General features: G+C 56.2%; 8 protein-coding genes across 8 annotated transcripts in view; 3 read left to right on the forward strand and 5 right to left on the reverse strand.

The window, feature by feature from the left end:
* GUITHDRAFT_175495 (hypothetical protein) overlaps positions 1–602 on the forward strand; it is a gene marked incomplete at both ends in the record, with an annotated part of 5,123 nt that extends 4,521 nt beyond the window's left edge. The window contains 2 exons of the mRNA XM_005838939.1: positions 231–317; positions 372–602. Coding sequence (XP_005838996.1) covers positions 231–317; positions 372–602 — 318 coding nt within the window. The remainder of the gene's footprint in view (positions 1–230; positions 318–371) is intronic.
* A 772-nt stretch (positions 603–1,374) lies between these two features.
* Positions 1,375–1,548, reverse strand: GUITHDRAFT_57272 (hypothetical protein; the record flags this gene model as incomplete). The annotated part of the gene is made up of 1 exon (XM_005838712.1): positions 1,375–1,548. A coding segment is annotated over one exon (174 nt), but the record flags the coding sequence as incomplete, so codon positions are not given.
* Positions 1,549–8,237: 6,689 nt separating this feature from the next.
* GUITHDRAFT_102399 (hypothetical protein) lies at positions 8,238–8,609 on the forward strand (the record flags this gene model as incomplete). Its single annotated transcript, XM_005838713.1, has 1 exon — positions 8,238–8,609. One exon carries the CDS (start codon positions 8,238–8,240, stop codon positions 8,607–8,609), a length of 372 nt encoding a protein of 123 aa, XP_005838770.1.
* A 148-nt stretch (positions 8,610–8,757) lies between these two features.
* On the reverse strand, positions 8,758–11,676 carry GUITHDRAFT_102400 (hypothetical protein; the record flags this gene model as incomplete). The annotated part of the gene is made up of 22 exons (XM_005838714.1): positions 8,758–8,797; positions 8,850–8,931; positions 9,082–9,122; positions 9,168–9,221; positions 9,273–9,331; positions 9,377–9,435; positions 9,480–9,532; positions 9,678–9,730; positions 9,789–9,814; positions 9,882–9,935; positions 9,985–10,033; positions 10,078–10,129; positions 10,172–10,209; positions 10,335–10,370; positions 10,418–10,474; positions 10,531–10,596; positions 10,646–10,661; positions 10,709–10,913; positions 10,966–11,131; positions 11,180–11,299; positions 11,359–11,445; positions 11,497–11,676. 22 exons carry the CDS (start codon positions 11,674–11,676, stop codon positions 8,758–8,760), a joined length of 1,593 nt encoding a protein of 530 aa, XP_005838771.1.
* Positions 11,677–12,440: 764 nt separating this feature from the next.
* On the reverse strand, positions 12,441–13,776 carry GUITHDRAFT_102401 (hypothetical protein; the record flags this gene model as incomplete). Its single annotated transcript, XM_005838715.1, has 9 exons — positions 12,441–12,539; positions 12,606–12,676; positions 12,721–12,764; positions 12,827–12,852; positions 12,902–13,000; positions 13,051–13,136; positions 13,218–13,339; positions 13,401–13,534; positions 13,585–13,776. 9 exons carry the CDS (start codon positions 13,774–13,776, stop codon positions 12,441–12,443), a joined length of 873 nt encoding a protein of 290 aa, XP_005838772.1.
* Positions 13,777–14,737: 961 nt separating this feature from the next.
* GUITHDRAFT_161422 (hypothetical protein) lies at positions 14,738–17,344 on the forward strand. Its single transcript, XM_005838716.1, has 15 exons — positions 14,738–14,803; positions 14,941–15,037; positions 15,130–15,227; positions 15,273–15,324; positions 15,374–15,466; positions 15,518–15,605; positions 15,702–15,838; positions 15,905–15,964; positions 16,013–16,099; positions 16,159–16,257; positions 16,314–16,396; positions 16,575–16,659; positions 16,790–16,876; positions 17,009–17,083; positions 17,138–17,344. The coding sequence occupies exons 1-15, from the start codon at positions 14,742–14,744 to the stop codon at positions 17,240–17,242; spliced, it is 1,308 nt and encodes a 435-aa protein (XP_005838773.1). The 5' UTR covers positions 14,738–14,741; the 3' UTR covers positions 17,243–17,344.
* Positions 17,345–19,268: 1,924 nt separating this feature from the next.
* GUITHDRAFT_161423 (hypothetical protein) lies at positions 19,269–20,112 on the reverse strand (the record flags this gene model as incomplete). The annotated part of the gene is made up of 5 exons (XM_005838717.1): positions 19,269–19,502; positions 19,556–19,633; positions 19,714–19,797; positions 19,851–19,931; positions 20,008–20,112. 5 exons carry the CDS (start codon positions 20,110–20,112, stop codon positions 19,389–19,391), a joined length of 462 nt encoding a protein of 153 aa, XP_005838774.1. The 3' UTR covers positions 19,269–19,388.
* A 1,399-nt stretch (positions 20,113–21,511) lies between these two features.
* Positions 21,512–23,982, reverse strand: part of GUITHDRAFT_102404 (hypothetical protein) — a gene marked incomplete at both ends in the record, with an annotated part of 3,332 nt that continues 861 nt past the window's right edge. Inside the window, 9 exons of the mRNA XM_005838718.1 lie at positions 21,512–21,584; positions 21,781–21,834; positions 21,894–21,973; positions 22,181–22,291; positions 22,342–22,447; positions 22,662–22,754; positions 23,447–23,525; positions 23,576–23,627; positions 23,844–23,906. Coding sequence (XP_005838775.1) covers positions 21,512–21,584; positions 21,781–21,834; positions 21,894–21,973; positions 22,181–22,291; positions 22,342–22,447; positions 22,662–22,754; positions 23,447–23,525; positions 23,576–23,627; positions 23,844–23,906 — 711 coding nt within the window. The remainder of the gene's footprint in view (positions 21,585–21,780; positions 21,835–21,893; positions 21,974–22,180; positions 22,292–22,341; positions 22,448–22,661; positions 22,755–23,446; positions 23,526–23,575; positions 23,628–23,843; positions 23,907–23,982) is intronic.

The following is a 23,982-nucleotide window of genomic DNA, read 5'->3' on the forward strand; positions in this document are numbered from 1 at the left end:
ATGATGATGATGATGATGATAATGATGATGATGATGATGAGGTCATGATGATGATGATGATGAGGTCATGATGATGATGATGATGATGATGATGATGATGATGATGATGATGATGATGATGATGATGATGCTGAGGTCATGATGATGATCATGATCATGATCATGATCATGATGATGATGAGGTCAAGATGGTGGTGGTCGAAGAAGAGGAGGAGCTGACACCCGTGCAGTACCGCGAGCACGAGTGGAACTTGTGGTCGCGCTTCGAGGTCCAGGGCAAGGACATGACGCTGGGGGGTTTCCTGCGGCACTTCATGGTGAGCGTGAGGAGGAGGGAGGAGGAGGAGCTGACGAGAGCGGGGGGGGGGCAGGAGGAGTACAAGCTGGAGGTCTCAATGGTCTCGTGCGGGGTCTCGATGATCTACAGCACGTTCAGCCCCAAGGCGAAGGAGAAACTGACGCGGCCGCTGCTGGACATCGTGAAGAAGGACGCCAAGGTGGAGGTAGGGGAGCACCAGAGGTACCTGATGCTCGAGATCTGCTGCAATGACGAGGAGGGGGAGGAGGTGGAGGCGCCGAGTGTGAGGTTTGCGTTGAGTTGATGGCATGTAATCTTGATAAACGACATGTAATCTGCCCCCCCCTCCTCCTGCCGCTCTCGCGGCATCCCGGGAACTCCATGGTACAATGCAGAGGCTCGAAGACGATCGCAAGCTCTGCGGGCAAAGAATACGAACAAGGAAAACTCACACCCACGTACTCCCGTCTCCTCCTCCTCCTCCTCCTCCGTCTCCTCCGTCTCTTCCTCTTCCTCCTCCTCCTCCGTCTCTGTCTCTTCCCCTGCTTCCGATATCCAAGGAGCCTGCACGAAGTTGTCAAAGTTGCGAGGCAGTCGAACGTGAGGCAGGAGCAAGACAGTGCAGGAGGAGAGCAGGAGAGCGGGAGAGAGCAGGAGCGAAGGAGCAGAGCCATGGGCAGGGACATCGTTTGCAGGATCGTCAACCCACCTGTCCTCCGGCAAGCAGCAGGGGACAGCTGATGGTAGAGAATGCTCGCGCTTGCCGTCCGCTGCAGGGGGCTGGGTTCCTGGAGGGCTCGCCTGCTCCCCCTCCCCCTCCCCTGCCCTCCTCGTCCTCTCTGCTGACCCGGCAGGCTCCTCACCTGACGCTTCTGCCCCAGCCAGGGGATGTTGGAGTCCTCCCGCTTCATCTCCTCCACTGGGAGGCTGCTGGGGGCCTGCCCAGCATCCTGCAGGAGGTCTCGGAGCAGCTGCCGGCCCCCCTTTCTCCTCGTCCCCCCCGAGCTGGGGACGGGATACCCCAGCCTCTTCTCGATCTGCAGGCGGAACTCTGCTGGGACCTGGACGGGGTTGGCGACGTTCTGCATGCAGAGGGGGCACTGCTCGTGGGTCTGCAGCCACTCGTCTATGCAGAGCTTGTGGAAGGTGTGCAGGCAAGGGAGCATCCGGATCCTCTCCCCCGTCCTGAAGCCGCTCAGGCAGATCATGCACTCCTTGTCCTCTGAGGTCGAGCTGTGCGAGTCCCTCGGCAGCGCCCGCGGCTCCTCCTCCTCCCTCTCCGCCCGCTCGATGTCGAAGTTCAGCTCCCTCCTCACGAACTGCTTCTTGAACTGCAGGTACGTCGGGACCTTGGAACCGCGGGGAGGGGGCGCCCGGTCCTCGTGCCGCTCGGCGCTGGCAGGAGGAAGGTCGCCCGAGGAAGGGACGCGAGAGATCTGAGAAGGGAGGCGAGGGGAGGCGATGCTGATCTTGCGGAAACCGCAGGAGAAAAGCGCGGGGTTCCTGACGTACAGGACGACCAGGCCGCCGATACAGGAGGAGCCCAGGAAGATGAGGACAGGGAGGAACACGTCCTTGCGGCAGGACAACCAAGAGCCGCATCCTACCTCCTGCTGGAGAGACGCCGACACGTTGGTCTGCACGATGGCGGGGGAGACCTTGGTGATCTTGGTGGAGGTCAGGACGTCCCCAGCTGCTGAGACAGCTGAGAACTCCGCCATCTCCAGCTCGAGCTGGGTGTCAGCGAGGCCCCCGGTGAACTTGAGGGAGAGGATGGAGTCGTGCAGGTTTCGAAGCACGCTCATGGCCGTGCGGTCATCGGCGACAGGGGGGAAGATGAGGAACTTGAGGGTGAAGAGAGAGCCGGCAGGGCCCATGGCCTCGAAGACGATGCAGGAGTCGGCGCGAACGCCGTTGCTCGCAGCTGTCGACAGGCTGGCCCTGAGGACCTGCTGGTCCTGGTTGCTGATGCGATCGACTGGGCGGAAGGAGAGGGTCCCAACGACGTAGGAGCTGGAGGAGACGAGGGAGGAGATGTCAAGTGAGCAGGTGTCTGCGGAGGAGATCGAGCCGCCGGTGCAGAGAAAGCCGAACTCGACCACACACTGGTCCGAGCAGCCGTCGCCCGAGTACACGTTGCTGTCGTCGCAGAACTCATGGAGCTCTCGAGCTCCGTTGCCGCTGTGGGGAAGGAGAGTCAGAGGAAGGGAGAGCAGAGCAGATGTCGTTACCAGCGCGGCTGAGGAGGTCCCTCTATCTGATTGTAGATCGACGCGCTGCCGAGATTCCCTCCAAGCTCCACCTTGCACTTTGGAAATTGATCGGGCACGAGGCAGCTGGACGGGGACGGGGACTGGCACTCCAGTCGTCCAACGAAGCAGGCGTCCTTGCTGGCACAAGAGGTGGGCTGACCTGACGCGCAGAGGGTCTTGAAGTAGAGGAGGCCGTCGGTACAGACAGGGCCAGGGCAGTTGAGGAACCATCGGGTGTACCCCGGGGCCCCAAAGATGAGGAAGGAGCTGGAGATGGCAAGGCTCCTGCTGAAGAGATCCCTGCGGGTGACGTCGGACGGGCGGTAGCGCTTGTCGAAGGAGCAGCCGTCTGCCTGAAGTCGGACGAGGAAGGCGACGTTGTCGGAGGAGGATCCGATGAGGAGGAGCGAGCCGAAGGAGAAGTCGGCGACCGAGACGGACTCTCCGAAGGCTCCTGCGTTGAAACTCGGCATCATGACGCACTTCTCCAGGAACTGGCCCGCCAGCTTCTGCTGGTCCCACAGGTAAGTCAGTACTGTGACCTTGCCCGGGATAGTTGAGTTGCCCGGGGCCCCGATGGCGAGGTAGCTGGGGCTGAGGGACAGCGAGCTGCCGAAGCCCAGGGCCAAGAAGGTTCGAGTGATGGTTGTGTACTGCTGGTTGCAGCTGGAGCCTGCGGTCGGCGTGAATAGGGGAAGCAAGAGGAAGCGGGACCGGAAAATTGTGGCAAGTGGCGACCAGGGCTATGAAGCAAGAGATCAAGGGGCAGGCAGGCAGGCAGGCAGGCAGGCAGGCAGGCAGGCAGGCAGGCAGGGCTTGCTTTCTTCTCTCACCTTGGGTCTGTATGCACGTGTGCATGTTGAAAACCTTCACTGCCCCGGGCCTGTCGATGCCATCGTCGACGTACACGTCTTCATCCATCCCAGTCGGCGCCCCCACGATCAGGACGTGCTGGTCGTGGACCATGGCGGCTCCGAAGGACTCGTCCTGGTCCTTGTGCTCGAAGAAGGACGAGCTCCAGCTGTACCGATCGCTCCTAGGGTCCTTCTCCACAAAGTACAGGCGGAAAAATCCGCAAAACTTGGGCTTCTTGTTGGCCCAGTACATGGAAACCCATGTACCTGTCACAGCAACGGTCGTGCCGTAGACAGAAAGTCCTTGGCCGAAGCATCCTGCCCCTGCTCCCTCCACCATCCTCCCGTACGTGGCAGAGAAGCAGTACTCGCAGGCAGTTATGCACTCGGCCAGCCCGAACAGGTTCTGATTGAACAAGAAGTCCGTCTCCAACCAGGTGGAAGGGAGAGTGGGGTTGTCCACAGACCTCCACTTCGTCCCAGTGGCATCGAGGGAGGAGCTCAGGATCCTGCACTTGACCTTGCTCTCGAACGCTAGACAGGCCATGGAGTCGGACGCAGCTGCCGCGATTACCTCGCTGCTATCCGACAAGGTTGTCAGAACCGTCTTTTCTGCCTGCTCGTAGATGAAGGAGGAGAGAGGGTTGAGCCTTGCAAACCAGCCCCCTCCCCTTCCTCCCACAGCCATCAGGTCGCCTGATCTCCCCACGCTCAAGGCTGTGCCCAAACTCCCGACGTCTGCCTGCTTCATCCCACGGACCCGGAAGTCCATGGGAGATACTGGGCAGTCGCAGCCCTGGATGCTGCACTGACTTTGAAGGAGCGATTTGCAGGCGATGGACTCGTTGCAGCATGCCTTCTTGTCCCTCCCAAGGTAGTCGGGGATGACGACGAGCTGTGTCAGGGTCTGCAAAGGGAAACTAGTAAAGATAAAAAGAGCCAACGGCGCCGATTGCATTTCAATTCAGAGTGCTGCAAATCAACGGAAGGTGATATCAACGATGTCTTACAAGCTCACTGTGATCCAGATTCGCTCATTCTGCTCCATTATCGTATAAGCTGGCTAGATCATCATATCGACTTTGGGTGAGTCAACAAGTAATTTGATGAGGGTGAGAGCTATCTTTCAAACATCATCATCGGACGTGGATTGTATCAACCAGCACTTGCGGCGACATAGACTGCCGTGCATTCCGCTCAGTCCCACCATCCGCTCTCCTCCGCCATGAATCTTGACCCCGTCGTCTCCATTCTTCCGCCTCCTGCCATGGAAAGATATCGCTAGGTCCAAAGCCGGGTCCCGAGGCACCGGGGCCAACCCCTCTTATCCAGTGGTTGTACCCCTGCTTGTACCCCTACTTTGACTGCATTTTCAGGGGATCATGGGGGTACTTGACCTAACGCTGAGTGAGACCTGCAGACCCCCCTCCAGATTAAAACGAAGCTGTAACTGAAACCTCGTGCTACCCCTACTTTTGAATATTTCAATCACCCCTACCTGGCTTCATTTGTCAATCAGTCTGTAACCGTCCAACTTAGACCGACTCAACTCAAGTCCTCTAACTTAGTAAGATGATGGGCTGAACCTGCAAACTAGAGAAGTGCGGTAACTCTCTAGCAGCCGATCAAACTTGATTCGTACGGACAGTGAAACTTGCCAAGTTCTCAGTTTACTGAATGGCAGGCTTCATCAAGTTGGGCCACGTTGACGGGTGACGCACGGCCGCCGAGCACGAGGTAGGCCAGTTAACTAGTTCACGATCATGGGCCGCGCATGTACGCTGCTGCGGCTACAGCCTTGGATACAAAGAGGATCAGTGATGACGGCTGAGTGAATATTCAGCTCAGCACAAGCTCTTCCTCGAGACCCCTGCGCAACACCGTGAGTCAAACGGTCGAGACCGTGCCGTCAACGCAGCCTGATATGGACAACTCACCAGGGGAGAAACAGCTGCTCCTGCTCGTCGAAGACATAGCAAAAAGGGCTGCTGGGCATAGCACAGTCGTCCCGAGAGCTGCACACCCAAACCTCGTACCTCCCGAGCATCATCCACCGACCCAGCCCGCCTGAGGAGACGGTCTGGTTTCTTGCCTGCAGTCCCTCGATGATGGTGGTCCACGTCTCGTTCATACTGCAGTTGAGATACTCGGGGTGAATGGCCCACTGCCGTACCGTCTCGTTGGCATGTGAAGCATTCCCAGCTGGAGCGAAGGCGGTGGAGGTGGCGGACGAGTCTCGGGCGATATCTGAGGTACTTGGAGGAGACCCTGGCGGGGGCGAAGATGGAATGGGCGAGGCCGATCGGCTTTCTGTGCACAGAGTTTCGTTCATGCATGGTACTAGCCCGGAATCGTATGAAGCAATCGGAGGCCAAGACGAATGATAGCAAGGCAGGTTGTTATTGGACAGGCCCAAAAAGTTGAGCTGAGGCATATTGGCGAAAGCCTGGGAGGAGATGCAGGAAAGTCTGTTTTCCTGGAGAAGCAACTGCTGAATCGACGAGAGCTTGCTGAAGACTCCTTCTGGCAAGCTAGACAGAGCATTGCGCTCGAGATTTAGGTGCTGCAAGCCCGTGAGCCTGTCGAAGACTCCTGCTGGCAAGCTGGACAGCTTGATGTTGCTGAGAATAAGCTGCTGCAAGCCCGTGAGACTGTCGAAGACTCCTGCTGGCAAGCTGGACAGCATGTTGTCGCTGAGAACAAGCAGCTGCAAGCCCGTGAGCCTGTCGAAGACTCCTGCTGGCAAGGTGGACAGCTGATTATTGCTGAGAATAAGCCGCTGCAAGCCCGTGAGACTGTCGAAGACTCCTGCTGGCAAGCTGGACAGATTAGGGTACATCAAATACAGCCCCGACAAGCCTGAGAGCCCGTCGAAGACTCCTGCAGGCAGACTCTCCAGCTTGTTGTCATAAAGGGTCAAAGTCAGACCCGCGAACCTGTTCAAGGCTCCGGCGGGAAGACTGGAGAAGACACGGTGGTCAATCCCTAGCCCGGTAAGGCTCGGGACTCTGTCGAAGAATCCTGCAGGTAGATTTTCCAGCTTGTTGCTGATGAGATGAAGCCCCCGCAAGTTTGAGAGTTTGTCAAAGGCTCCTGCTGGAATACTCCGAAACGTGTTGTTACTAAGATTCAGACTGACCAGGCCCGAGAGCCCGCCGAAGACTCCCACAGGTAGACTCTCCAAGTTGTTGTTGTCGAGTTGTAAGTACATCAATGTCGACAATCCGGGCCCGTCAAAAGTTCCGTTGTAGATATTGCGTATACCCAAATCACGATTGAGAGCCAGAAACGTACAATATGAACCACAGTCGCTTCCCTCCCTCGTCAACAAGCCCTCATCTGAGACATGGAACGTACAGCTCCCACAACTCACGCTGGCTGCTCCCTCAGCCTCCCATACCCATCCCTCCAGCACCCATAAGAGCACCAACAGCGATGACCGCATGCTCCTCGTTTCCGAATCGCGTCACACACAAGGGAAGTTGGGGATTATGAATGGTTTGTTGACTAGCCTCCGTAAAACAGACTAGTAGCGGTCAACAAACTTTTAGTAGCGGGGCTTGTAGTTTTTTTAATTGTTTACAATACTAATGAAAAATAATTGTATAGTTTCCTGGTACCCGCCGCACCTGGTAATAATAGTCTGTACTGAGGTGACCGGATCTTTCATTATGACATACGAGTGTTGCACTCAGACTGTGTCCTCGAGCCTTTAAAATCGACTAGTACTGATAGATTTTAGCCTAGTAGTGCAGGGTAGTGTGACCCATCTCAGCTGGGGCAGTCAAAACTTAAATAATACATTTTACTACAGACTCCCGCAGAAAAATAATTTTACTAGTCATGATGACTCCAGCAGAGCAACCAATATTATAGTTTTAGAGTAGATGACTTGACAGCAGTGGCGGCCAAAACTCAACAATAATAATGACTTACCGGGTGCCAGCAGCCCCCCATTATTATTTATAACTTACCGGGTGCCAGCAGCCCCCCGCTCCTCCGGGCAGTCACTGAGTCATGCGCCGCGGCGGCTGGAGGCTCCGGGCGGACACTGACTCTGTGAGTTACCTCTTTTAACTCTTTACCGGTACTAAAGACCGGTCCGGCGAAGTTAACTTTGATGTGTAAACCGGCGCCGGTGAACTGAAAACCTGAGTCTCTTATAGAAGCCTACAGACTTTCATAAGCCTGACAGGGCCTGAGCCGGGGGACTCCGGACTTGTCCTGCGCGCAGTTAAGTGAAGGTATCAGTAAGTTTGGGCCCCCAGACAGCCGCTGAGTCACCCAGTGGTTGGTTCTCGCTGCCAGTTTCTCTTCTGGCCGTTTGGCCTGTGCGACAGTGTCAGGGTCAAGCCTCCTCGACCGAGCGAGTCTCATTATTGTCCCAGGCTCGTACTGATTTTTAACTTAACTTTGAGTAAAAAAATTCGCTGAGGGGACCGGCGCCGCCGGCGGGCCCGGGTCCGACAGCGAGGCCCCGGGCCCGGCCGGCCGGACCCTTGAGCATTCGGAGGCATCATCCACCCACCGACAGTCTCCTACTACCCCTACCCCTAAGTTGAGCTAAAAGTACCCAGTGTCTGCTATCAATAATCCCATTGATAAGTACCCCTACCCCTTGTCCAATCCTGTAGACGAAAACCGAGAGCCATGCCCAAAGGGTTTCGCACTCTCCTCCTGCTCCTCCTCCTGCTCCTGCTGGATCTCGCTGCTGCTACCCAGCTGCCAGCTCTTCTTCTTCCCATCCTTTCAGTTCTTCCTTGTCTCGCAGCCTTCGCTCCCTCGCTCCTCTCCACCGCTCGGAAGGCTGAAACTTGCTGGGCGCGAGAGCCTATGGGTCGTATTCCCTGCTTTCCGCGGCAAAGCGCGAGAACAGTGGTCTCGATGAGCTCTGGGGGAGGAGGAAGCGATGATGGATACACGGGCGGTGACGAACTTGCCATCCGTATGATGATATCCAGGAATAGGATGGCAAGACAGGAAGCGGAAGGGAACAGGGAGTACGTGCCATTTGACGTGGCTGTAAAATGGGCAAGGAAACTCAAGCTGTGGAAGACGAAGGAGGAGTGGGAAGAGTGGATTTCCAGGAACCAAGAGGCCTTCCCCTACATTCCTCCTGATCCAGAAGATTATTACAAGAAGCGAGGTGTATGGTTGGGTTGGTCTTTCTGGACAGGAGCTTCAGACGGCGATACGGATTCCTGATGATAGAGCGCAGAGAGGTTGCACTGAGAGAATGGGGAGAACGAAGCTATCAGAGAGATGGATGGAGCAAGAGAGGGAGAGGAAGGATGGGACATCCCAGGAAAAGAGGGCTGGATTATGAAGGCGAGCACAGAGGAGGAATGGTCAATCAAAGGGCGTCAGCGACTGTGATCTTCCCGTCTTGGGCACTGCACGACAGATGGTATCAGCACGGGATAGCAACGGCGGGTCATCACCAACCTGATGAGGGTGATACCATCGCCGGATGCGAAGAAGTTGATGAAAGGCTTCACGTCCTTGCTCACTTGGTTGAGGCGAAACCCTGGGAGGAGCCAACACGATTTCACGATGCCATGTCCCTCCCTCCCTCCCTCCCCGCCTGCCTGACTGCCCACCTCTCCCCCTTCCCTCCTTTCTCCCTGCTCCTCCCTGCCAGCCCTCCCCACCCTGCCGATCCAGCTCTCGGCCTTACATTCTTTGTTGTCGACGCAGAAGCGCAGGGTCCCCCAATCTCTGCTGCATGTGTCACAGACGGGTATCAGCCGGCGCATCTTTGACCTGTTGAGCTCCATCTTCACGATGGACCCATCCTTGAAGGAGTATCTGTGCTTCCTGTCGAGAACAACGTCACCTGCGCCGCCTCCCCTCCTCGTGGTAACGCACCGGAACTTCCTCTTCGTCTCTAGAGTCACGTCACCGATTCCTCGGATGTGGACGTCGAGCTGAGAAGTAACTATGAGGAGAGCAAGAGGGACGACGCGGAGTACCCGCTGCCCGCTCTCAGGCTCAGGTATGATCCTCTGTACAAGGGGGTTGCGTGCAGCGGCTGGAATCGTGTCATCCTTTCCTCTCCTTCTTAACAGGACACACCTCTCTGCGTGACGTATACGCATCCTGTGCTACACAGCATCCAAGCTGGAGATCTGGACCAAGAACGATTTCAGGAGGCACTCGGCCGTGAGGAAAGTGAGAGCAAAGATCTCAGCGACAGCAAAGGTCAGAAAGAAAGATCACGAAGAGCAAACGAGGGGCAAGATGGCCCTGCATGTACGATTGAAGCTGACTCACAAAAGAAATTTTGCGAAGCACTCAGCCGGGTCGACGGGAAATTCCGCGACGCCCTAAGGGAGGAGGTCGTCAAAGGTCGTCATACTAGCAGTTGGAGGTCCGAAGACTCACGATGTAACCCGTGCTCCTCAACTTATCTGCCAAGAGTTCATAGGGGAACAAAATCAAACTCGCCTCACTGATCTCCCCGTGGAGATCCCTCACCTATACGGACGGTCCATCGGCTGATTCCGTTCGTCATGTCCTTCCCCCAGAATGCTGCAGGGAGTCTCATCATCTCAGCTCAACGGAAACTCTTCAACGTCACCGAAGGATGGGAAGTTCATCTGAACCCTCTTGCGAACGACTCGTCCTCCCTTCTCCTCGTGAGCAAGTGACGAGCAAGGGGGCAGGCGGTCACCTCCAACATGTGAAGTCCGCGTCCCAACAGGTTGGGGTCGAATCGATGCTCACTGCATCCAGGTCAGCGGAGAGGGGAGGAGGATGGAGACAACATTGGAACAAGGTGCGACCCTGGAAGCTCTGAGAAGACCTGTCCTTGATGATCAAGAGGGGTGGGAAGGGGAGAGGGGGAGGGGGCGGAATGGAGAAGGAGTGGAAGAGGTGCGATCGATGTTTCTGAACGAGAAGAAACAAATGTTTTTGAACGTCGACAACCTTTTTCTCGTGCAAAGCCGCATCCTCGAGCATTTTCTGAAATCACCGAATCAGTTTTGAACCAGCAGGCTGTGCTTGTCAACCTTTTCCTTCACCGCCTGTTTTTCATCTCTCTTCGCCCACTTCCTTACCTTCCTCCTCTTCCAAACCGACAAATCACTTCCCAGCATTCGGAATGCAACCCCTTTCAGCAAACCTGTTTAGCCGATGACAACTTGACCCACTCTGACATGCTCATCCGATGCTTCAGCCTTTGCAACTCCTGCGGGAGAAATGCTGGTCAAACCGATGATACGAATTATGAAGCAGACCTGATAGCTCATGTCCCTGCCACCTTCCGTCAGTTCGTGGACACATCATCACGCTGCATTTACCTTCGAGCCTTTCCGATTTCATCTGCAGTCACGAGGTAGACAGGATATTTCTCCTTCTCCTGAGGCTTAATGATAGCTTGATCATAATCCTTGCCTCCATCACGAGTTTTGCGATTGTTTTTATCCTTAGCACCACGCTCGCTCGAGTCCTTCTCTTTGGAATCTGCTGATTTCCCATCCGGTTCTTCGGAGAGGGCTTCAAATCCTGGAATTCAAGTTTGTGAGAAAACGAGGAGCATCAAGCAAAAACTCATCACCGCTCATTTCCTCCGCGTCTTCTTCCTTCTTGAAATCTTCTAGCAGATTCCAACCAGCCGACTTCTGCTGCTCAAGTCGAGCCTCTGTCGCCAGCCCCCCACCACCTTCCGTTTCCCGCTCCCCGGGGATGCTGGTGAAGTCGCATGCAGCCCTGAATCTTGCCGCCTGTCGAACTCATAAGTCGCTTCCGCAGACTCTCATCGCAAGCTCCACCAGCTGCCACTTGGCCAGGGGAGTACCCAACGCATGCTTGGCGAGCGCCGCTTCAAAGTGACGCCGCTCGAGAAGTTTGCTCAAGTCGTTGCCGTCCACGAGGGTCATGAGTTGCTTTGCCTGTCATGCAGCGCTCAGCCATGGCGAGTAGCACAACACATCCATCATCAAGGTGTCACCTGGTCAGCATTGGCTGAGAGGCCGTAAAAGGAGAATACCTCCTTCACCCTTGACAGCGAAATGCCCTGTGCGTTCAGCTCCCCGTACTGATTGATCACCAGCTGCCAATTGTCCACCGTACTTCCACCCCTCAGCACCTCTTGAAGGCAGGGAGGCTGCTGCAGGAGGGGGCCGCTGCTCAGGATGAGGGGAAAGTAACGATATTGCCTCCTAGCTGGCAAGTTCGATCCCCCTCCAGGATAGAGCTGATCCGATAGTACAAGGGAGTCATCAGAGAGCTCGAGGAAGAAGAAAAAGTAGAGAACGAGGATGAGCATGCGATACCGGTCCCTTCATGCCCAAAGTTAGCGTTCCACTTGCATGCGCCTCCCAAACTCACATCACTGCCGTGCTCGGTTCAGGAAGATGAGTCAGCCGCCATGAGCACCTCTGAACGAGGCTCCTTCTTCGCATGCATAGCAACTATCCTCCTCCTTTCTCCCTCCTCCCCTCTTCCTGCATCGGTCTCTCCCTCTCTCCTCCCATTCATTCGCCACCATCCTACTGCTGCATCGTGACCGGACGCATATCGACCTTCACTCAACAATTTTCATCCCCTCATCCCCGCTCACACAGCCACCAGCTGCTGAGGCGCCACTGCTGCTGAGCGCGCACCGTGGCACCGTGCCACTGCAGGGCCGTGCCAGTCACAGGTCTGAGTCGGGCTCGGATCCTGACGACCGCGCGGCCTCTGATCGGCCCGCCGGGATCGGACTCGGAACTTCCGGGTGATCATCGCGCGTGCCAATGGGCCGCGGCGGCAGGCCCGACAGTGAGGCCTGAGTCCGACACTGGCAGCAGTGCGATCACCGGAATAGGCTGCCTATTCCGGCCGGCGGCCTCAGGAGTCGGGGCCGCTCTTCAACGCCCGGCCGGTGGACCACACCGCCGAGTTAGCGGCGCCCCGGCGGCGGCGTACGGTACGGCGGGCTCGTCACCGAGTCGCGTGAGACTCGACAACAGGCGTGCACGTGCATGTATTGAGGAAAAGGCTCTAGAACGCGAAGTCCTTCTCTGTTTCAAGCAGCTCCGACTCGGCAGGTCACAGGAATTGTATCCACTGATCCACAGCGGACTCTGTCCCATACCATTCGTACGTCTCGGGCAGGCGCAGGCTCTTGCCGGGTGTCGGAACGAACGCCTGAAACAAGAGAGAGAGCAAGAGAGTTAGGGAATAGGATAGCGATGTTGGGATCGCAAAGTGAACCGCGTGGTTGCAGTTTTCGATGATCACGGATCTGCATTCCGCAAGCACAGCAACCTCGACTGGAATCAAACCTTGCTGGCCATCAGCATCGCGCGACGGAGCAGAGACACCTTACCGTCTCCCTCTGTCTCAAACGCCTTCCCTGAGAGGGGGAAGTACCTTGAACGAGGCAAAACTCAGTCAAAAAATTGTACACTCCAGATGCAGAATGAGGGCCATACGATGCCAGCGCAACGATCTCTTCCAACTTGGGAAGCTCGTCAGCACCGAGGACTCCGCCTCCAACAGCAGCTCACCAGCTTGCTACGTCGCTGCTTCTCATCCCACAGCTTCTCCCCCACTTTGCTGATCACGTCCATAAGGCCCCTGGGCGTGACGGTCCCCTTGCCCGCTACCTGCGCCACCTCGTCACCAGTGTGGCAGCCAGCGACAGTCAGCATCTCACGCAAGTCACGGCACTGGCATCGAGGGGAAAGCCGTTGGGGAAGTTCTCGTTGATGTACGAGAGGAGCCCTCGCGTTTGATCCACAGCTGTGAGAGGAGCGGAGAGCATCGAAGGGGACCAGAGAAGGAGAGTCATTGGAGGCTCGGTGGGTCAGGTAGCAGGCCCACCTGAGACGATCGAGTCTTTCGGGGGAGGGTTATGTGGAGTTCCCAAGGTCACCAATGACCGGATCCTCTTCTTCGCCTTCTCCTCTCCGAGCACCTCGGCGATGTAGGAGCGCGCGACCCACCTGAATGCAAGCGGAGGTTGTAAGGACAGTTGTCAGCCTCCGCCACATGCTCAATCCTCACCCTCCAATGCTGTGGCCGAGGACAGCAACTTCAACGTCTACTCCGTAGTCCTTTTCCACCTGCTCGAAGGCGCGATCCAACGCAGAGTAGAAGAAGCCCAGGGTCTTGGAAGGGCGGAGGGATGCGGTGAAGAACTTGCCGGACATAGGCGTCATGCACAGCATGCATGCAAGTACTACTTCACCTCCTTGGTCAGGGTGGACGGAACAATCTTGAGCCAGTCGAGCCTGGAGAGAGGAGCAGGGTAAAGGTTGAAGCCTCGCTTCAGCAGCGTCTTCTGAAGATCTTCATAGTCGCGCTGGGTCCCGAACTGGGCAGGACAGAGAACCACTGGCTTGAGATTCTTCACATCAAGGCCCTCGGCACCCTGAATCATCGATGTTGTATCGACTTGAGAAAACAGCGAGAGTGCAGGTCTTTGAGCAATCGGTCGACTGCGACCGACAACGGGGAGCCGGCAGGAAGGAAATGCATCCGCCAGGTCACATCGTAGCAGGAAGAGCGTACAGGACAAGAGAATGAGCGGACGCGTGAGGCAGATACTCCAGGAGGAGTGTAGAACCATGTTGAGACTGATAGAAGAACTAGAAGAACTTTCGCTCGTTCTTGTCCCTCCCCCTCCCTCCTCCTACTCGTCCTGCCTGGGAATTTCCTGGGAGTTTATAACCTACCACCCCGCCCCTTATTTGCCACAAATGTACCCCCACCTTTCCCATGATGACTTGGTACCCCTACTTTCCCATCAAAATCAGTCCACCCCTCCCCATCCTCCCTATCCCTGGATTCACCCACCCCTCACCTTCAGATACACTGAGGAATACAAGGAGGTGGTAGTGAATTCCTAAGGTAGTAAAGAAAATAGGGGTAGTGAGTGTGCTGGTGAAGGGGGTTAAAGGCAGTAAACAGGTAGGGTATACTTACATTTACTTTGAACGCTGGGTGGGGTCCAACAACCTCCGCCTCAGAGGGCAAAAGCCGTTGGCGCATGGCGTTGACAGCTGAAATGGGCATGAATGCAAGAGGGGCGGGAGGAGGAGGAGGATGATGGGAGGAGGAGGAGGAGGAAGAGGAGAGGGTATGGAAAGAAGGGTAAGGAAGAGAGGAAACGATTGTATGTGTTTGGGCAGCATGGAGAGAGACAATGGGTGAGGGGAAGCAAGTAGATGACGACTGGGAGTAGGGTTGGAAGGTAAAGTGCAAGTGCAGGGGATGGGAGAGGAGTGGTTACAGTTTGATTATCCATAGCAAAGCTTATCAGAGAAAAATAGAGACGAGAGACTTTTCCTTCCTTGCCCTCCAAAATGATGTCACACGACGTCTGACTTGAATTTGATGGACAAGATGTCGAAGGAAGTTCTGATGTCCCGGCGTCCCAACGCCATGGATACCATCGATGCAGCGAGGTGATTTCTATTCGGCTCATTGATGGATCCGTCTCCCCTTTCTCGCCTCTCATACCTCATACCCGTAAACTCTTGTCTCATGTCCAAGATCTCATGTCTGGTACAATTCTGTGACATTGTTGGTTTGAAACTTGCAGAATCAGCCATGGAGACGTGTACAAGAGCGGGGGATATCAGCCTCCTCCCATCTCAAACTACAAGGGTGTCATGCTCTGCGATCGTCCTACGACAAAGGTTCCTCCTTGGTTCTTCTCCTCCCGCTTGCTTGTCCTCTGTCCGCGAGATCAACACAAATGCATGTCCTTCTCACAGTTTCATTCATGCAGGGAGGAGCTGGGAAGACAGCTCAATCTGATGGTGGGCCGTTTGCGTGCGCTGTGGGGCCAGGATCGAAGTACGAAGCACTGGGACTGAACCCCTCGAGGTAGAGAGCTGGGGGGTGGGGCGTGGGGATGAGTTGGGGCGTCAGGGAGCAGCGAGCTGCCAAGTTGGCTGCGGACAACAAAGTTCGACCTCGGGAGGTTGTTCAAGCTCTAGGAAGACCTTGCAGGCGCGCTGAAGCTGTTCCAGGGCAACGACTTCCTGTCGAAGCACAAGAAGTGGCTCTCGCAGCTGGGGAAGGCAAAGCAACAGAGGATGGAGGACGAGGCCATGGCCGTGCAGGTGCTGGCGGCGATCGCCCTGGGATTATGCGATGCCTGATGCTTGCGCCAGGGTGCTATTGAGAAGACCAAGAAGTTCAAGGAATATGCTGCGAAGCTGCGTGCGAACATCCGGGAGGCGAAAGATCAACATGCTACGGGTACGACACCGTTCTCTTCCTAACCCCCCCCCCCCACCGCCCCCACCAATTCTTACCTCCCCCTCCCCTCTTCCTCACCCTGACAGCAGTGCGCAGGCTACCTTTCGCAAGAGGCACTGGAAGAGCACACGCGAAGCTCGATGAGCGGAGCTTCATCGAAGAGATCGTCGCAACAGGGGAAGCCCCAGAAACAGAAGGAGGCGAAGAAACCTGTGTGGGCCCTGACGGAGGAGGTAAGCAGAGCTCGATGCCGGGCATCCTAGTCGTAGCGTCTCCTCACTTGGTACACTTCTTGCCAGGGCCTGGAAGGAAGGGAAGAGGAGGAGCTGGATGAGCTGCTCAAGTTTACCAACAACCTTGTAAATTGCTAGAAGATGAAATGGAGGATTTCTCAGAGTTTGCGGCAGGACTACGACAAGTTCATCGAAGACTATGAAGTGAAGAATGCGCTGACAGCGGTCAAGAACAGGATAGCAGAGCTTGCACAGGGCAAGGTGGGAAAGAGAAGGAGGAGGAGGGGAGAGAGGACGAGGATGGTTGACATCGTCCACAGGATCGGATAAGGAGAGCGGAGGAGAATGGGCAGAATGAGGAGGAATCTGCTTTGGATCTTAACGACTCGGGAAGCGAGTGGAAGGAGGCGTTTGTAAAGGTATGCCTCGTCCTGTTCTACACATACCCTTCCTTCTCCTCATGTTGTCACTGCAGGGGTGGAATGAGGCAGAGAATCCGGACCGTCTGAATACCGCAAGGAGCGATAGGACGAACGTGTCAAGAGTGTCGCAGGCGACGTAAGCTCCCATCCTTCTCGCTCTCCTCTTCCTCCAGTCCGTCCCACGCTGCAGCCCCCCCCCCCCTCCTCCTTCCGTTCCTTCTGCTCCTCCTCCTGCTCCACCTCAGCTTCCTATGCTATACTCGCTAAACCTTTCCTCTTCGTGCCTCTTCCTCTTCGTCTCACTTGGATTCCAGTGCTCGCTCGCATAGGAGCGCTGCTGAAGATGATGCTCAATCCGTGGCAGCTTCGGATGTTTCCGATCGCGACGTTTCCATGCAGGCAAGACCTTTCTAACCATCTCGTCCTCATCTTGTTTTTCTGCTTCCAATCAACTACTCGTCCTCTCCCTCCCCCACTTACCTCCTCCCCTGTAGCCCCAACCTCCATGTCTGATTCTTTTCCTTTCAAGGTTGCTGAGCAGATCCTTAACACATCGAGAAGCTTGAGAAAAGTTCACTCCACTCGCTCCATCCGAGGGATTTTGGACAAGAAGGCGGTCAGTATCTCCTCCTCGTTCTCGTCCATCCTCCTCCTCCTCCTCCTCCTCCTTCTCCTCCTCCTCCTCCTCCTCCTCCTCCTCGCTCTACCCCTTTCCCCTCCCCCCTCGCTTACCCTTCATGCTTTGCAGAAGAAGATTCAGACCCTCGAAACTGTGGGTGAAGACGTGGACATCGGCCAGGGCATCAATCCTCCCATCTCCAAGGTCTGGCAAGCGGCTAGCTCCCTTCTTCCTCCTCTTGACCGGCTCTCATGGCAGGTATACGATGCGGAGGATCAAGGGGTAGCAGCGGGTGGAGGAAACAAGAAGCGGACTGTCGATGCTTCCAACCTCCCCTACCTTCATAGGAACCCAGCAGTCTGAGCTCGCCCCCCCTAAGCCTCTGATATTGTTTCTATGCTCTTTAGTACCTCGTTTGCAAACTTCAATTGACTTGTGGATGAACCAAACTTGTACTTGCTCCTCAGTCCGAGACGTTGACTCTCTCGCCTCCCGGACTCGCCGGACTCCGGAGTCCCGGGCCGGGCCCTGGCACCGTGGCAGTGGCCGGCCCCGCCGCCGGCTGAGTGACGGTGGCCCGGGCCCGACCCGGGCTAACTTAGTTTTAGACCTAAACCCTGTGGTCCGACAATCGGACGCTGCCCGGCGGGCACTGCTCAGAGTTCAGTGACGTCACGCGGCTCCGCTCAGCCTGGCCGGCCCGCTAAGTCCGAGGCTGAGTCAAAGAGAGTCACACAGGCTTCGGAACAGCGTAGGGTTGAGAGGGGATGTGGGCCACCGATCTGTCAAATTCGCATCACGTCTTTAGTCAGGGAGAGGGGATGGCGAACAAGGGTTTGGCCGTGAAGCTGCTCATGGTGGCGGCTGCGGTAACCTGGCAGCCGGGGCGAGGAGCATGCGGCAAACGATCAGCGTGAGAGATGCAGAGGAGATGGAGGAGGCTGATCACTGAGACCTCGGTGTGTTCGCAGCTCAGCAGGAGGGACCTGCTACTCCTGCACCAGCGACTACGGTTGCGCATGGTGCCAGCAAGGGACCCTGTTGGGAACGTGCACGTCCATGTGGGCAGCCGATACGACAAGGCCTTCGCCGCAGACCGACTGCACGAAGTGGTCGTACACGCAGACTGAGTGCCCGGCCGTGGCTTGCGAGTCGCTGCGTACCTGCATGTCTTGCGTAAGCCCTGAAGTCATTCCTCCACTGTCGATCTTGACGGCATCCTAGCTCTCTAGCCCGATATCCTTTCAGAACGGGCGATATGTGGGATGCGGATGGTGCAACGGCACTCAATCATGCTCAGCAGGCACTTGGGCTGGCAGCTCGACTATCGCAGGTGCAGCAATCAGTTGTGTTTGTCGTCCCTCGTCGATCATCTGACAGAGAGGGCGATGCAGTTTGTAGCGGATCGAACTGGACATTTGGGACCGGAAGATGCTCTTGCTGTGAGTGACCCCCTAGCTTCAGCTCAGTCTGAAAACATTCTGCGCAGTCAAGGGCTGCGATAACTGTACAGAAAACGACTGCGGGTAGACCCACTGACCGTTCTGATGCGCATCAGGCACAACTGAATGCTCATGCTAACCACAAGTCCTGTGCAGATGGTGCGAGACGACAGGCACTTGCATGCAGGGAGCCTTGTTTGCGGGCACTATGGGTCCCATCCTCCCTTCGGTTGACTACACTGTCGTAGACCCAGTGCTTGCTGCGGTGCGTTAGGATGGCGCATGGGAGCGACGTGGGTTGAAGCATCTTGCAGGCGCAGGAGACACTGTGGAATCAAACGAGGACACACCACCAGTGATCCCAACCTGACATGTGGACAACAAGAGCTCACGCCAGAGATCGCTCAGGTGGGAGAGCTTCCGCAACGGCCCGGGCTATGTCAGTGTCGAGAAGACGATGTGTCCAGATTGGTAAGTCAGCAAACCGAACAGGGCTGGGTACAGCTAACATGTTTCAAGGTACTGGAGCTCTTGTCCCTGCGATTACTATGCGACGTGCGAACGCTGCTTGTTGAAAGGCTCCTGCAGGCCAGTGGGCGGAAATTCTCTCTCCTGACAGCTCACGTCACATGACAGTTGGTGTATCCCTCGGCCGGAGGCGACGAAGGGGCAGGGAGTCTGCATGCCGATGGTTGATGCTGTCAGAGAGTGTAGGAGGGACAGAAACCTTGATTGGGGATGTACCGATCTACAGTTCTTCTGATCCAGAACTGGGCAACTGTCCCAAGTGGCAGGATTTGATGTTAAGTGCATGATGATGGAATTCTTGTACTGTAATTCCCTCACGCATGTGTTGCCTGGTCTGTCAGATCTCATGGGACTGGAAAACCACAGATGAAAGGATGTCATAGGTATCAAGTAAATATTATTTGTTTTCTTAGCTCCTTGTTATCTGTACACCTCCGTTCCTTCCCCACCAACAAGAACGTCAACTAGCGATCCTTTGCATCCTAAGTTTCACAGCATTAAGACAGTCTTTCTCGCATTTCCGTTTGTGTTGTGTAGTTTCAAGCGTCAAGGAAAGTACTGTAGTCGTTGTATGTGTCGTCGAAATCGTTTGTCTCGAAACCATCCATGTAGTTGTAGAAAGAAGGATCGAGGTCGGTGTCATGGATAAAGCTCTGTATGAAGCACAGTCACAACAGAATCAGGCAAGTCCTCATCAGAGTATTACAGTAGGCTGCCCATAATACTTCACGTAGGGGTATCGGGCTTCGGTGGACCTCGTCGCTTCGTCCTGCGTTTCAAGAACCTGCAGCATGTCAGGTCATTCACCGACGTGCATGCAGGTGATGATGTGAGGGATGAGCATGAAGGGGAAGCAGCTCTTACATCCCCAGTCAGCCTCGGGTCGGGGACGTAAGGCATCCCCAAAGTTCCAACTACGTCGGGCTCCCCATCGTACTCCTGGTACACCTGCAGGAAACCATTCACGTTCCCCGCGGCTCCGTCAGCAGTGCGAGCGCTACCGGACTGTACCAGGTGACCCCGTAGTCCTTCAACCTCTGCATCCTCAAGGCTACCGGGTTTGGCCTCGCTTGCAACAGCACCTGCATTGTTCAAGGACAAGTCAGGGCATCGTCCTCCGTCCCTCCACATGATCCCTCGCTCCCTCCTTCCCCTCACCTTTCGCTCATCCCTCAGATCGGCATTCAGGGCTACCACAAGGATCACCATCATCCCCATGGTAGCCGCCGCGCCCATGAGCAGGCGCTGGTCCTGCCTTGCCATTGCCCTGGCGGCTGTTCGACTCCGTGCCCTCGTCCCCGCTCAGGAAATTTCGCCCATCATCCCACCTCCGACACTGTGACTCCCGCCGGCCGGGCCGGCCGCCGGGTCCTGCGCCGGGTCGGTCACCCGGGCCCTCAGCGGCGGGTCACTGCCAGGGCACCCCCCGGCCCGGGAGTCCCGGCGATAAGCCTGCTGAGTCGGAAACTGGCTGGAGGCTGGAGGCTGAGCCTCGGAGCCTGGGCCAGCGGCCTGTGCCTGAGTCCGGGGCGGCCTGTACTAAGCCTAAGTTCTGAGTTCCGAGTCCGGGGGCCGCCCTGCCAACCCACCGTCCGGCGGGCCGGCGCCGGGCCCGACCGTCTCAGGAGTCCCGGAGTCGCCGGACGCCGTCCGATCATCAACGGTAGTACCGGCTAATAAGCATGGGGTCTTGTCTTCAGGGCCTCTCTCTCTCTCTCTTTCCCTCTCTTCTCCCTCTTTCTTTTCTCCTCATTCTCAGGCTCTCTCTTCAGAGTCTCTTTTCCTTTCTCACTATCTCTTAATCTTTTTCTTTCTCCTATCCTTTCAGTCCCTGTTATCTTCCTATCCTTGCTCTACTTATAAATACTCTTATCTCTGAAGTCAATTACCTATCTGCTCTAACTTCGCTACTGCATACAATGACTAGCCCCCCGCCGGCCCCGGGCGAATCACGGCACTGCTGCCACGCTCGGATGATGAATCATCCGAGTCGTGTACCTACTATGGGCCGGGCCCATCATCACTCACCAGCGGCGTGCCCGGCCGGGCCTTCAGCTGACTCACGGCGTCGCCGGGTGCCTCACGGTGGGAGTGATCGAAGAGTCAGGTTGATATGAACTTAATTAACTTCATTCACTTGTCCAGTCTCCGCTCCTCCTCTCATCCGCTCCGAGAATAATCAGCTGAAAAAGTTCCTCTGCGCTGCAAGGCCGAAGGGAGAGCCTCCCTGCCCGCCAGCTGGGAAGCTGCTCCTGTTCCTCACCGCGCTGGGCGTGACGGCGTCCAGGTTGAGCTCGACCTTGCCGCCGGGCAGGACCCCACCCCTCTTGGTTGACAGGGTGTCAACGTACCTTGAGGAGACCGGTCATGTGCAGAACAGTGCTACATCCTCCTCCTCCTCCTTCAATCCTCCTCCTCCTCATTTTCTATCAGAAGTCTCCTCCTCCTCCTCCTCCTCCTCCTCCTCCTCTCTCCCTCCTCCTCCTGCCCCTCGTTCCCACTCGTGCTCCTTCTCTACCAGAAACCTCTACATTCTTCTCCTCCTCTTCCTGCTCCTCCTCCTCCTCCTGCCGCTTCGTTTTAACATGTCTCCATTTTCTACCACAAGCCTCCTCTCCTGCCTCCTCCTCATCTATTTCCCGACCTCGTCTTCTCCCTCCCTCTACCTCAATCTGGCGCTGCTCTGATCGCTCGAAGAAGAATTCCCTCGAGGTCTTGCCTTGTTGCTGACGGCCCTGGAGGAAAGTGAGGGCGCGAGCCGACACACGACCATGAGAATGAGGAGGAGGAAATGAGGAGGAGGAGGAGGAGGAGGAGGAGGAGGCGAGAGGAGGAGGAGGAGGCGAGAGGAGGAGGCAGAAGGAGTAGAGGGAGGGGGAGGAGGATGGGAAGGTAGTGGAGGAGGAGGAGGATTAAATCATAGTGAATGACCTGAAGGACTCCTCGTACCCGAAATCGTGCATGATGGGAGGAAACGAGTCAAGACTGGGGAGCATACAATCAGAGACTCTTCCCCTCCTCCCTCGCAGAAGCATGCGGCCTACCTGTCCCCGTTGTGAGCCTGGTCGGTGTACACATGCAGCGATCGCTGGTTGAGTCGCATCTCTCCTTCTGACATCCTGAACTGTTCCAAGAGTGTCGGACGAGGGGGAGGAACAGGAGGGACGGGGGAGGACGAGGGAGGGGAGGAAGAGATGGAGGTTCTAGAGGGTTTAGGAAGAGGAGGAAGGGTGAGGGGCGGGGAAGAGAAGGAAGGGCGGGAAGCAAGAGGAGAGCAGAGAGGGAGAGGGGGCAGAAGGAAAGGACGAAGGGGGATGGGCTTGTGAAGAACCTGATGCTTCCTCCTCTCCTTGTCCTGCTCCATCTGAATCCTTAGCTCCTCCCTGTAGCTCTCCTTCTGCTGCTGCCTGTCCCTCTCGCTCCTCTGCTGAGCGAGCAAGGTCTGCAGGTGCGAGGTTGGTGCGGAGTGAAGACGGAGGCAGTTTGTTTCACCTGCTGCTTCTCCTGCTCCAGCACCTCAAGCTGCCTTCGCTGCTCGACCAGCTTCTGCTCCTCTTGCCTCCTCTTCCTCTCCTCGATGCTCTCAGCCAGCGTTTCTCTGCAGGTTCCCGTTAGATCAGGCGGAAGGAAGAGGAGGAAAAGGCAGAGGACAAGGATGAGGATGAGGATGAAGACGAGGATAAGAACGAGGATGAGGATGAGAGAGGAGTAGAGTGAAGGACGAGGAGGAACAAAACAGGAGCGCATGCATTCGGAGTGAGACGGAGGAGGAGGAGTGGAGGACGCGGGACGAGCATCCTCCATTTTGCTACCGATAGTCGGCCTTGAGCATGCTTCTCTCTCGCTCCTTCCTCTTCTCAAGATCCTTCTGCTTCTCCTCCCATCTCAACAAGTCCTGCAGGAACCTGGAGGAGATTTCAGGGCTGACCGCGCTCGCAGAGAGGAGGAGGAAGAAGATGGAGGAGGGTAGGGACCGCACGTGCTGAGGAAAGAGGAAGGGGAAGGGGAGGGGGAGGGGAGAGTGCAAGGGAGAGTTGGAAAGCCCAACAGAAGTAGGGTAAGGAGATCTCGTGAGGGAACCTCTTCTCCTCTTCCTCTTGGATCTTCTTGTTTTTGTCTGCTCCGTCGCTTGCAAAGACCTCGAGCCGCCCGATCCTCTCTCTGCGCTTCTCCTCCATTTCTCTCCTCTTCCTCTCATTCTCGTCCAGCATGATGGCATACTGCAGTCGACCTCGATCAGGGATGGGCAGGAGCAGACAGGAGGGAGACGCAAGGGAGGGAGGAGAGGGAGGGAGGAGAGGGAGGGAGGGAGGAGAGGGAGGGAGGGAGGAGAGGGAGGGAGGGAGGAGAGGGAGGGAGGGAAAGAGGTTAGGGGAGATAAGGAAAGTTTCAAGTACAAGGTGATAGAATAGAGGGAGCCAAGCAACGTGTCTTATCTTTCATCTCGTTAGATTTTAATGAAACAAACTGTCTTCCTGACACGAATGACAAAAACCTCCATAAAGCGAGAAAGGGAGAAAATTGAGAAACAGACAAGACAAGACAAGACAAGACAAGACAAGACCAGACAAGACAAGACCAGATCTGTGTCTGTTACATGCTCCCTTCGATCGTTATGTTGAACGAGCGCTTGATAAGCTGTGAGTAGGGATCGACAGCGTTGTATGCTCCTGGCCCTGCGACCGCAACCCGTCATGGTCAACCTCCTTCACCCTCACGCCCGCACCGGGTGTTGCCTGCGCCTTCATCGAGAACCTCGGGCCCGCTCCGAAAGTTGCCTGGCATGAGGCACTCAGAACGAGGAGAAGGAAGTAGATATGCAAGGAGGAGGTGGTGGTGGTGGTAATGTGGTGGTGGAGGTGGTGGAGGAGGTGGTAGAGCAGGAGGAGGAGGTGGTGGTGGTGGAGCAGGAGGAGCAGGAGGAGCAGGAGGAGCAGGAGGAGCAGGAGGAGCAGGAGATTGAGGGAAGGAAAAGAGGGAAAAGTTTGTCTTACAGAGGTCAAGTCCTCCCCTAAAAGTGCTTTTCGCTTCTGAAGCTTCTGAAGCTCGCTGTTGAGCTGCACAACAAGTCACCAACCCTAATTGAGTTGAGGAGGTGGTGGTAGTGGTAGTGGTGTTGGGAGGGGAAGGGGA

The sequence above is a fragment of the Guillardia theta genome (assembly GCF_000315625.1).
Source record: "Guillardia theta CCMP2712 unplaced genomic scaffold GUITHscaffold_10, whole genome shotgun sequence".
NCBI classification, from domain to species: Eukaryota; class Cryptophyceae; order Pyrenomonadales; family Geminigeraceae; genus Guillardia; species Guillardia theta.